Source organism: Mytilus californianus, unplaced genomic scaffold (genome assembly GCF_021869535.1).
Source record: "Mytilus californianus isolate M0D057914Y unplaced genomic scaffold, xbMytCali1.0.p SCAF_8, whole genome shotgun sequence".
Lineage (NCBI taxonomy): Eukaryota > Metazoa > Mollusca > Bivalvia > Mytilida > Mytilidae > Mytilus > Mytilus californianus.
In genome coordinates, this window is record NW_026262734.1 from 31,303,899 (window position 1) to 31,317,769 (window position 13,871).

At 30.5% G+C, this 13,871-nt stretch overlaps 1 protein-coding gene across 1 annotated transcript in view; it reads right to left on the bottom strand.

Moving 5' to 3' along the window:
- Window positions 1-1,709: 1,709 nt before the first annotated feature.
- The window catches only part of LOC127710479 (LIM domain kinase 1-like), a 49,464-nt gene continuing 37,302 nt past the window's right edge, over window positions 1,710-13,871 (bottom strand). The window contains exons 8-13 of the mRNA XM_052216355.1: window positions 13,664-13,751; window positions 13,107-13,210; window positions 12,380-12,445; window positions 11,783-12,013; window positions 11,185-11,345; window positions 1,710-8,270 (exon numbers count right to left, since the gene is read on the bottom strand). Coding sequence (XP_052072315.1) covers window positions 7,070-8,270; window positions 11,185-11,345; window positions 11,783-12,013; window positions 12,380-12,445; window positions 13,107-13,210; window positions 13,664-13,751 — 1,851 coding nt within the window. The 3' untranslated portion in view covers window positions 1,710-7,069. The remainder of the gene's footprint in view (window positions 8,271-11,184; window positions 11,346-11,782; window positions 12,014-12,379; window positions 12,446-13,106; window positions 13,211-13,663; window positions 13,752-13,871) is intronic.

A 13,871-nucleotide genomic window follows, 5' to 3' on the forward strand; every position in this document is an offset into this window, starting at 1 on the left:
ATTGAATATTTCTTGATATTGCGCAATACTGTACAATTGACAATTTCTTGCTATTGCGCAATATTGTGCTATTGGATATTTCTTGCTATTGGGCAATACTGTGCAATTGAAGATTTCTTGCTATTGCGCAATACTGTGCAATTGAAGATTTCTTGCTATTGTGCAATACTGTGGAATTGAAAATTTCTTGCTATTGCACAATACTTATTATATATAATAATTTACACATCCTGTTTGGTGTGTATCTCCTACCATATCATTATTATTTGCTTTTAAATATAAATCAGAAATAACCAACTTAAAATGGAAAATTTTAAAAGAAAAAAAAGAAAAAAAAAAAAATCCCCCCCCCCCTCCAAATTTTTTGAACCCCCTGATGATTCATCACCCCCAAACTCAATCCCAGCCTTCCCTTTGTGGTATGGTACCTTGCAGTACAATTTCAGAGAGATCCATACACTTGAACACAAGTTATTGTCTGGAAACTAGAAAAATGCTTATTTTTGGCCCCTTTTTGGCCCCCAATTCCTAAACGTTTAGGGCAATTACCCCCAAACTCAATTCCAGCTTTCCCTTTGTGATATGGAACCTTGTAGTACAATTTCAGAAATATCCAAACACTTACACACAAGTTATTGTCATGAAACTAGAAAAATGCTTGTTTTTTGCCCCTTTTTTGGCCCCTAATTCCTAAAATTTTGAGGCAATTACCCCCATAATCAATTACAGCCTCCCCTTTGTGATATGGAACCTTGTGGTACAATGTCAGAGAGATCCATACACTTACACACAAGTTATTGTCTGGAAGTTACAAAAATGCTTATTTTTGGCCCCTTTTTGGCCCCTAATTCCTTAACTGTTGGTACCATAACCCCCAAAATCAATCCCAACCTTCCTTTCGTGGTATTGAACCTTATGGTAAAATTTCATGGAGATCCATTCACTTAAACTAAAGTTAGAGTGCGAAAACCAATGTGTCTTCGGACGACGCCAGACGACGCCGGACGACGACGACGACGACGACGACGACGACGACGACGCCAACGTCATACCAATATACGACCAAAAAATTTTCAATTTTTGCGGTCGTATAAAAACTTAACTATAACCACTGAACCATGAAAATGAGGTCAAGGTCGGATGACACCTGCCAGTTGGACATGTACACCTTACAGTCCTTCCATACACCGAATATACTAGACCTATTGCTTATAGTATCTGAGATATGGACTTGACCACGAAAACTTAACCTTGTTCACTGATCCATGAAATGAGGTCGAGGTCAAGTGAAAACTGTCTGACGGGCATGAGGACCTTGCAAGGTACGCACATACCAAATATAGTTATCCTATTACTTATAATAAGAGAGAATCTAACATTACAAAAAATCTGAACTTTTTTTTCAAGTAGTCACTGAACCATGAAAATGAGGTCAAGGACATTGGACATGTGACTGACGGAAACTTCGTAACATGAGGTATCCATATACAAAGTATGAAGCATCCAGACCTTCCACCCTCTAAAATATAAAGCTTTTAAGAAGTTAGCTAACGCCGCCGCCGCCGCCGCCGGATCACTATCCCTATGTCGAGCTTTCTGCGACAAAAGTCGCAGGCTCGACAAAAACTATGTAACGCTTATATCTAAAACATAATATTTTATTCTAGTTTCTTATACTGTTACACATTGAAATTGATAGTTTTGTTCCCTCGTTTTTCTTCTTACTTAAAACTATCAAATCTATCTAATATTATTTTCAATGGATTTTTAACATGAATTAACTTCAGATACTTAGCTTCCAACTTAATAAATTTGTATGTCCAAATATGGTTGTCCTAATATTTGGACAGTTATATTGCTGTAGACACGAACAGGATTTTTTATAAGATTAACCAAGTACAGTGACTTTTAAATTCAGTATAAGTGCAAAATGCATTATGCAACTTTTTCAAGTTACAATAACTTTCCAAAAAATCATTTAAAGTACAATAACATTATGCAACTTCTCAAAAAGAGAAAATTCATTTTAGCCCTCTTCAAACTTTGGGAGGGAAGATATAAATGATCTTGTTGCTTGAACTTTTTGAACTATATACCACTTAACTTGTCAATCCAGTGAAATATATCAGTATTTGTTTTGATCATAATTATTAACTTAGGTCAATAAATAATTAGCAGTAATTAAATTTTAACATTTTGGTTTGACTGTTACCAAAAAAACATTAACCTGAAGGAACTAAAATTCAGTTACATTTGAAATTTGATCTTTTTTCTTCTAAAAGTTATCCAAGCTTAACGGAAATTTGTTTGACCCAATTGGTCAATTGTCCAAAATTACATGAAGTATCCAATCACATCATGAAGCAATCTCATCCTCTACACTCAAACTCCAACAAGTGTTAACCAATTGTCTTGCCAATGGCCAGGTCAGTTTGGGGTTTTATCCAGCAAATTTTAAAAAATTTAAGCATTTATTAGGTGTTGGAAATAATATGTCTCAGGTGAAAACAGCATGGTTTAACCTGAGATTTAGGCAATTCTGGTTTAAAAACCTGAGATACATGTATTTCATAAGGTGCAATTCTGAAAAGACATTAAAAAACTCATTGCAAGTTGTTTAAAATGGTATTATTCATAAGAATTGAGGAATCGTAAAAAAAAACAACAAAATAGAACTGAAATCTTGAAAGAAAGTAGTTTATCACTTGTGTCATTTTCAGTTGCAAGCAAAATATAAGACAAAAATCTTCAGGAAAAAAACATTCTGCTTTTCTTTATTTTATATTATTTAATATAAATACTTTAATTAACCTATTTCAAAACATTTTTCAGTAAGTTGGCTGCCACATAACAATGTTGATGACCTTTTGACCTTGTCATCAGGAAACAGATGGCAGGGTGTGCGATCACATTGTATCCTTATCAACAGGAAGACATCTCTAGTCACTAACATCATCACAATATTTTACTTTTTAAAGAGTTCTTTTAACTCAGATTTTACACTTTAAACATCTTCATTTGTTATATTCATATCTCTATTCAAAAGCCTTTGAGAAAAAGTGGTTCAAATATAATTATTTCTCATAAAACACTCCGTTAGATTTTATTTCCTTAAATGTACTTCAGATGAAAGTATTAAGTACTTAATTTCCTATTCTTTATGCAGGATATACAAACTTAAGTAATCTGTTTAAATAATCATTTCCAAAACGTGGCAATACAGCTTTTTCCTAGATAGGACGAGATTTCATATAAAAACAAGTTTAAACATCAGATGTCAAAAGACACAAACCTTAGTCAGAAAAGTGTTGTTTTTTTTTTTTAAATTGTTAAAACATCTACAATAAATAAAAAAAAAGTCTCATTAATATTTCCAGCAATTCATAGAACAATGGCTGGCTCAAAGCAAAAGTGTTAGTCCCTTTAATCAATGTTTTTCTATATTGAATTAAATAAGTAGTAATGTAGTATTTGTAAAGAATTTTATAAAGTTTTCAAAATATGGTCAGTATAAAACCTTTTAAATTAACCATATTAATATGACATTGCAACAGTACTTTGGTAGAGATCAACAACCATCATTTTTTATTCCTGTGAACTCATGAACTTTTTTTTGGTGGTTTAGTACAACATTATGTGTTATTGAAGGTACTATATCTTTAAGGGTAGTTAACATTACATACTATGCCAAGCATAGCTCTTGTTACCGAAAGAAAAAATGAAAACAAATGCAATTATTATTCTTTTATATAAATATCCTAATAACTTTTTTTCAGTTTTTTCATCATGTTTTTCACGATTCCTCAATTCTTTTTGAATACTACCATCTTAAATAATTTGCAATGAGTTTTTAATTTCTTCTCAGAATTGCAATGCAGTAATACATGTATCTCTGATTTAAATATGCTCATCAAAACCTCTGAATCAAATTAAGTTCTGATATCTGACATGGAACTGTGCAGCAGCAACATCTCCTACTCAAACTGGATCTGCAGTAAGATATTACTGCTGAGAAGGTTTGAGAATGATATTACTCAGAACTTATATATAGTTCATTTTACAACTACACACTGACTCTGAACTACTAAGCAGTAAGCTCTAAATAGTCAATTTTAAACTTTGTTTCCAACTTTAGATTTTTTTGTAAAGGGAAACACCACCTATGTAGGACAAACTGTATCCCTGCCTCATTTTGGCTTTGCAAACCTTATGAAATTACATTTGACACAGAACTCAAAGGTAACAACATCTCTCAGACTCAAACTGCTCATCCAAATAATTTGACTCAAACCTGCCTAAAAGTCAAATCTGATATATAAAAAGCTCAGCATCTGAACACTGTTTTTTTGCAACCTGACCATTAACAAGTTCATAAAAATATTATGCTAACAAACTTTTGAGACATTTTATAACCATTATTTAACAAATGTATACATGGTATATATACAAATTTCTTTAAAAAGATTGACAAAATTAAAAATTTGATTTTTAAAATGTTTAATCATGAACTGTGTGAAAAATATAATGGAGTAACAAAATTTATTCATAAATACAAGCAATCACAATTCAATAGCTTTTGCATAATAAATACAAATATAATTCAATCTATTTTTAACAATTAAGTTTGTTTACATCTCTAACAACATAGCTATAACAATTATTTGGTGGGTATTAAAAATATGAGAAAATTTTATGCAATAAAATTTCCTGTTTTATTCAACAAATATTTCCTTCATTCATCATGTTCATTATGAATGTAAAATTATGTAACTGAAAGACTTGCCTTGTACACATATAATGTGTTATTTACTTAAAAAAAGTAATTGAATACAATAAAAATTAAAAAAAATATCAATCTGAAATAAAATGGTCCCATAACCAGTGGAAAGTACTTCATACTATCGTATTATAAAAAAAGACCACATGAGGCTTAGCTAATTTCCATGAATATTTTAGTACATTAAATAACAAAGGTGTGCTTTCTATAAATAACAAAGAGTATTATATGCTATAGGTATGGGTTGTATTTGTAATTGACCACTTTAGCTCACTGCTGAAGACCTTCCAGAAACTCAAGAAAAAACAGCATTATTTTGCAAGTTTTGTCCCTTTATGCATGGCTATTTCTCAGTATTGAAGGGATTCTTCTTATTTTTTTCATTGTATATAGAAACAATTGTTCAATTTTCATGATTATTACTTCAAAAAACCTTATTGTGACTGAACATTTTAAATTAATTCTTCATGTGACAAACAAGTTACAAATGTTAAAGTTAAATCAATAAGTAGTTTTGTGTTATTACAGAAACACAGAATAAGTCTCATCACATGCTATAGTCCATACTAACATGACTAATAAAGATATGAGTACATGTATATATCAAGTGTCTAATAGATAAGATGGTTCCAGGCCAGATTAAAGTACAGGACTTCTATCTAGATTTCCACTTATCTTTCAAAGGATTACATGTATAAGTGTACAAGTAAGATAAGCCACTACGAACTCAAAAACACACACCTTTAATCAATTTTACAAGTCATTCATAGATACATGTATTTCTGGACTTGAATGTGAAAATCCGTATGGATAAAACTACACTGCATAAGATATGAATTTAATCTAATAAATATTATTTTATAGAATGTAAAAAGACACTAAAATCATCAAAAGGACATTGAGCAAAATGTGGTTTGATAAAGTCGTACAAAAAAACCCCAAGTTTGATCATGAATAGCAAATATACAGCCTTAGAAAAATTAAAAAAAACTCCACACTCATTTGGCAATAAAATGTTTTTAATATGTAACTTTTAATACTTTTACAGGATCTACTAAATTGTTTGCTTGAATCGTTGAAAGCATACAGCTTTCTTATACAATGTATTTAAAGACAAGTGTCATGATGATAATCCATGAGGGAGGGGGGGGGGGGGGTTCCTTTATTTTTGTTTGCCATATATTCTCTTTTCTGTTAACCCCATCCAGACCCTCATCCATGACAGTGTTTGTATAAAAGTGGATATGTACATGTTGTAGTACTTGAGAAAAACTCTAAGTCATGTCAGTCTATCAAATCACCTCCATCAAAGTTAGGTAGAAAATAGATTCTTAAAATTCTGTAAGTAATGAAATCAAAACTTCAAAACTTGTCAACTATCTTACACTGTAAAAATAATGTGAATGAACCTGTCATGTCCATAGACCATAATAATTTTTGTTTATCTTAAAACAAATAAGGAGATGTGGTATGATTGCCAATGAGACAACTATCCACTAAAGTTCAAATGATGTTAGCAATTACAGGTCATTATAGTCTGTTTATATCATGTATATCTAGGAAAACTTTTCCAATCCCAAAATAAGGTTACTTTATTATGAATGTATCATTTTTCTATTTCATATATATATCATGACCTTGATTAATAGAAACAAAAAAACAAAGAAAAGCTGAGATAGATTTTTGATCCTTAAACATGGCTTTGTGTGCAAACCTGGCCCTAAATTTTGAAGCACTAAAGATATGTGCAAAATGATGTATTTCAGAAAACATGTAAGAGTTTAAAGCTTCAGTACTCTAAAAAAAAAAAAAAAACGCCATAGCAATGCAAAATCAAGCAGTATAATCTACACTGACTACAGTGTTTTTAAAAAGATGAATAATAACTTACATTGACTTATAAGTTTTCTGAGTGATCTGTATGAAAAGTGTAGATTTTTATCATGCAGTTAGATTGTGAGAGGACACAACTATTGTAATTACTCTAATTTTTTGTCATGTACATGGAACATTATTGTCTTTTAACTAGTACATAACAGTTTATAAGTAGACTTACAAGATTTAATTAGGAATTTGAAGAATAAGAGAATTTTTTGTGATATGCCAATTATATATGTGACTTTTGTAATTTTTTCTGTCAAAAGAGTAGAGTTGTCTTATACTATAACTTGGATAAAACAGGCAGGAAGGCCAACATTAACCCATCATATTTCAACAATTAAAAAAATTATTCAATTAGCGTCAGCAAAAGAGGCATAAATAATTAACAAATCCATGAAATATATTCATACATCAAGTATTCTCATCAATTTTTTCATCAACTTGACATGTTGATGAAAACGTTAACGAAGCACCTGGAGATGATGACAATGAATAATATGATGACGATGATGATGAAGCTGATGAATTATTCGGTGAGCATGTCCTAAATTTGTGTAGTCGTTCGCCAGATCGACTAACATCTAGCTGATTGCATTGTTCATCAGTCATTGAAACATCTGCACTGGAAGAATTTCCTTTTTCATCAAATTTTTCATGTGAATCAAAATAATCGTTCAAACTCTCCATGGATATGTCCTTTTTTATGCTAATGTCAGAACTATCTATCACAGGTATATAGTTGGGAGAATTTAAAGATTTATCCCTTGCACTTGTTTCCATACTTACATCCTGAACTCTATCACATTCAGAAGCTATTTCTACTGTTATATTTTTGCTAGAATCTTGAACTTCATTAAATTCAGATAATTCAATTTTAATATCGGGTGAATATTGATTTAATGGAAGATTGTTTGAAATATCACAGCTTTGGTTATCGGTCAAATCAGCACTTTGAAACTTATTTCCATGTCTTTTAGTTTGATCTGACTCTTTTAAGTCATGCCCATGTCTATTTGAGTGATCCATTTCTTCAAAGTCATGTGCTTGTCGTTTTGAATGTTTAAGTTCCTTCAAATCTTCAGCATATCTTTCTGCGTCATCTGGTTGGGTAAAATCATTACCATATCTTTTAGAATGAGATGCATCACTATCTTGAAATAGATTCAGTCTTGCACATTCAAATTTTGTATCTTTAACACCTTTATGTCTTTCAGTAGGTACTTCTTCAAATATAGAAATGTCTGAAGGTGTTGATTTTTCTGAGTATTCAGATAAATTTGAAATGTCTGTAATATTGACAGATATAAGTTCTGAGGACCTTATAATACTACTATTCAAGTCACTATCATTCCCAGAATCCTTTGTGTTATCAACACTGCAACTATCTGTACTATCTATTTCATCAGCAGTCTCTTTATCGGAACTTTTTCCATTTGAACACGTTTCTTTGATACTATTTTTTGTTGCTGGTGAATTAATAGTTTTATGTCCATCTCTAATTGAGTAGTAATATTCCACTGGGTTACCTTGGAGATCAGGTGGAAGGCGTCCTCCATGTTCTAAATGCAGGAGTAAGCTATCGGTTAAAACTTCTATTTTTTCAAATGATGGCCTGAAAAATAGATATAACATACGTTAAAATGGATGAATAAATAGATTATTTTTAATTTCAAACTTATCTTGAATAGTCTTTCAGAAAGCTAGAAATGCACCATTTGACTTTTATTCAATTTTAAAGGTTAAGGAAGATAATGTTTTGGCCAATGAAATTGTCTTTTTTACTCATTTAATACCCATTAATTGATTGTTGCTTCCTTTAAGTCCAGTGGCATTTATTTCATGCATATTCAGGACAGAATACCCATTAAAACTAATAGGACTTCAAAATTACAATGGATAATGTACTGGGTATGTCAGAGTGGGTTTACTTGAAGGTTGCATTCCTGAACTTTGTAATCACTTTGTTTTACACATATATGCAGATAAAACATCATATCAAATAATGATTTCTAGTTCCATGAACTCTATTTCCAACTTATGATTTTATAACCCCAAAAAAATCATCATGGTTCAAACTTGATTTAATTATGAATGTGACTGGTTTAGATATATTATCAAATTAAATTGATAGCAAATGAAATAACATAACCATTCCTCTCAAAATTTATATTTTTTTATTAGTGTCAATCCATAAAACTTTTACTACCCTGTATATCTTTAAATTGTATAAAAATCAATTGATATGCTTTTAATTACATCTATGACATACCGCAATAGAATAATTTTGTATAAAATTCGTAAGGGTCCCAACGATCCGCGGAACCCATGGTCTTGCCTACTTTTGCTGTTAGTCGCATGCTCAACAAAAATGGGGAAAAAATTATTAAAAATTTTCCTCTAGATACTATCTTTTGATAAAATACGGATTTTTTTTTTTTACAAAATTTACTTCTGGATACTATCTTATGATCATAAACAAGTTTCTGTCCAAGTTTGGTAGAAATCCAGGATAGTTTAAGAAAGTTATTAAAATTTCAAAAACTTTAACCACAGAGTGAATATTTGTGGACGCCGCTGCCGTCGTTGAAGACGGAATGTATGATTGCTATGTCTTGCTTTTGCGACAAAAGTCACAGGCTCGACAAAAATGCATTACAAATACACATGTATAAATGTTGTTGATTGTTACGATAAGATCAGATATCAGTCAAATATTTAATCATTTAAAATCTTTTATAATCATTTTAAGTTTTAGTGTTATCTTCGGTCCAGTTTTACCTAGTTTCTATCTTTCTCAGAAAAAAACTAAAATTTGAAATGAAGACATTGGAGATAATCCATTTATATTTAAAAGTTTGAATGGATCTGAATAAAATTTTGTTAAAAAGATAAATCAATGAAAAATGTTTACCAGTATACATGTGTATTTGCAATCAATTTCTCGAAAGTAATAATATACAAGCTTAAACATGCCAAACAATACAAGGGAGATAATCACTGAATAATTATTTATTGCAATAGTTGAACCACAAATTAAAGTATTCAACATAATACAAATTTCATTAAGGTTTCTATGCTGAATTTGTCCAAATCATGAAATTAAGTATCCATGAAATCTTTTACTTAATCCAAGACACTTAATGCCCATGATAATAAAAGCATCCAGTTTTTTTCTAAGCAACAAATTTACTACAGTAAGCTTCACGTACATGCATTGTTTTAAAGCCATAGGCTAAACCTCTAAAACATACAAATAGCGGCGCATAATGAATTCATTGACAATTATTTAAAAAAAAATTCAATATGGATTTCTTCAAACATTCAATATTACAAGGCAAATCCTCATTATGGATAAACTAAAGAGTCTGTAAACCTGTTTATCTCCCCTTGTTCTAATTAAAAAATCTTCAATGCAGTTATCATAAGGATGATTATTACAAACTTTAAGTTAGTTATTTTAACAGAATGGAGTTTTAATGTTTCTGTACCAATAGACCTATTTTAAATTATGTTTCATGGGAGTGCCAAAATAAGGTCTCATCCACAACTATAGCCAGAGGATTTGGAAGTTCATCTGATTCCCCCCTCCCTGACTATTAAAGTCAGAGCATCATAACCCCCTCAAAGACATCCTGGCTACAGGCCTGTCATTAGTGCATTTATCATAGTAGTCTATTCCAGGAAAATTTCCTCAAAATTTGGTGCAAAATGATAAATGAATTAAGAACATCACTATTCAAAATATTTTGTTTTCCTAAATATTTTCTCTTATATAGTAAAGGTGTCAATCCTTGTTGGTCATATTGAACCATATCATTTAAAAAATAAATGGGACACAGATGATGCCCCCGCTTGCATATCATATAAAGTTATAAAGGGACATAACTGAAGAACGGTAAAAGTGATACTACCCAAATTTGTACTTGATCTGAGTATTGTGGTAATAAGTATTGTGTATAAGTTTCATAACATTTGGTTGAGGCAAACTTAAGTTAGAGAACAGAAACGAATAATACAGCAATTTTTCCATTTGTAAAGGGGCATAACTCTAGAACGGTTAAAGTGACGCCACCAAAATTCAAACTTGATCTGTGTTTTGTGGTAATAAGCATTTTGTATAAGTTTAATTACATTTGGTTGAGGCAAACTAAAGTTAGAGAAAGGAAACCAACTTTGGGACATACGGACGGACGTACAGATGGACAAGGGTACAACTTAATGCCCCCTCCGCTACGGCAGGGCATAATAACCTTACAAACCCGTATCTGCTATGTTATGTCCTGACAGGTGTATTATTTGTGGGTTAAAAAGTACATTGGTCTTTTACTCCCTAACTCCAGTAATCTTAACCATGGTGACTGATTTAGGGTCATCAGACACAACTTTAAAACTAGAACCCCAAGGATGATTAAGATCAAGTTTCAACTAAACTCACATTGTGGTTTCTGAGATTTTCCATAAAGTTTCTCATGACTGCATAGACACTAAGACGGCAAAAGCAGTTATAATTTTGGTGTTAGCATTACCTTTTTTCAGGAACAAGTTGACAACAGGTTACAGCTATTTTGTAGAATGGGTCAGGACAAGATGTTTCTACACAGAACTGCTTATAAAACATATCAACACTCAGACCGTAGTCTATAGTCCTTGGTAACAAATCTGGGTCAGCAAACACTCGTCCTATTACCTATAATGTATAAATGCTTTTTGATAATATGATATACTACAATAAAAATCTATTACTAGGTATTGTAAAGTGGGAAATTTTAATGAATGTTTTTTTTTTTCTATTTTTGTATTAAAGATAAAATTGCAGAATATCAGTACAAATCTAAATTTATGTAAAAGATCATTTAAATTTTATGTAGTTATCATTATTAACAAAATTCAATAGATTTTTATTATTACTTAACATTGAAAAATCATGTTATGTTAATAAATGTTTGTGCAATCCAGTCCAGACTTGCAATTGAAAGGACCATATGAATTATCAAACATTTAATGTATCAACTTTATTTTCTTTGGACCGTGATATTTCGGACTTGCCAAAAAGGAGAATTATTTAGGACTTATAACATTACCTGATCACCAATTGAAGAAAATATTCAATCAGATAAGACTTACCTCACACAGAACAATACCATAAGAAAATTGATCGACTTTCTCGTCGTATTTCTGTCCATTTAACATTTCAGGTGCCATCCAATAGGCACTTCCAACAATTGTGTATCTTTTCTTTCGTTGAAATCTCTTTTTTCCATGGAGTTTTGGTGGTGATGGTTTTTCTGAGTGGCGGAAGTAAGGATCTGGTATAACCCTTGCTAAACCAAAATCTGCCACAACCACTGTCATATTCTGTTAATAAAACATGATAACATCGTTCATAAAAAAGAAATACCATTCATATGAGAGAAAAAATATCATAATTTTATTAAAATTAAGCCACTATCCAGAGATTCCAAAAGCTAAAACTATAACGTTTTCTACTTTGAAAATTCTAAAATGAAATTAAAAAGTTTTGATGACTTACATGCAATATTTTTTTATGAGCTCACTCTAGTTATTTATAAATTTAGACTCCAAAAGGAATTATCAATAGTTTAGGAGTATATCTATGGGAGATAACTCTAGTATTTGATAAAAAAACACAATTTGTTTTGTTAAGTGAAATTTTAGCATATTTTTATTTTCATCTGTTGTTAATGCTTTTATAAAACCTACCTGTTTAACGAAGCAATTCTGGGAGTTCAAATCTCTATGGATAATATCATTTGAATGCAAATAACTCTGAAAAATAAAAATAGTAAGAATTAATATTAACATTTATATAATATTGATACCTCATATTGATTTCACATTAAATATTACTTGACTATAATATATAATTTGATGGGGAAAAAAAGTAAAGAAAGAAAAGAAAAAGTAATATTCTTTTACAACAAAACTGATAAAATATGAAACCGTTGTGATTTTGATTTCTTTTCAGTAAAATTCAGACAATTTCACTATTAAAGAATGTTGAAATCATAAAGTGCATCTTTTGACAGAATGAAACAAGTCAGGTGTGTTAGAAAAAAAAACATATGGTCAATGTAATGTTTAATACTCCTTTGATTTTAGTGTAAAGTTCACTTATGGTTTCTTGAATATCATAAAATATTTTCTCTTAAGAATTTTGAAACTGTGTATTTCTTTTTTTCAAATAATCCATCTTACATACAAAAACATATAAAAGACAGACACTTAATATTCCTGCTTCATTTTCTTTTAAATATGACATTTTCTTCAGTTTTGTGTACGCATGAAACCAAAATTAATTTTCAGACCAACTGGTTTTGATGGTAAGAATTATATCTGTAGTTGCCTCCCTTTGACCAATTTTTATCTATTTCTATAGAAGGCTCAAACATTGAATTAAAATTTCTACAAAATCTCTTTATACACATACCATTCCAGCAGCAATATCTTTGGCAAATTTAACTCTCTGTATCCATGACAATGGCTTGTTCATGTCGTGTAGGAGATCTTTAAGTGTTCCACATGGCACATATTCTGTCAAAAACAAAAACAAAATTAAATCACAATGTAAAGAATTGTTATAAGAATATATATATATTTAAATCTAGATAATATTATGTGTTATCCTTAAGTGAATAAATATATCCATCAATGTTTTCTCATTTGTGCATACTTATATAATTTGATGATTTGAATCAAAAAGAATTTACTTTCATAGTTTTTCAAATTAAAATAAATATCAAACCTTCATTTAAACTGACATGATTTGTTATTGATGTCAGTTAGAAGTTGCAGCAATTTAAAAAGTTTACACCGAAGTGACTTAATGGATATGTTTCAGCAATAGGAAATCCATGTAGAGTTGTACTGAACAGCCTCTGTAGATCAGGTAAAAACAACTGTGCATTTTTTTATTAGAGAAGGGAAGCAAAATTTTGTTACATTTTAAATATGAATCATTGAAATCTGATTCTTGAAGAGACTGACCTGTGACTAAATTTAGCTTCTTATCTTTGTAAAGCACACCCATAAACTGTAAAACGTTAGGGTGATTCAGACTTCTAAGCACCGATACCTGAAAATAAAAAATAAAAAAATATTCATTGCATACTAAAATAACACTGAAATGAAATAATGAAAAAAAAATTTTCTTTGATGGATTGGTCATAAAGGAGAAGGTTCAACAGGGACCTTA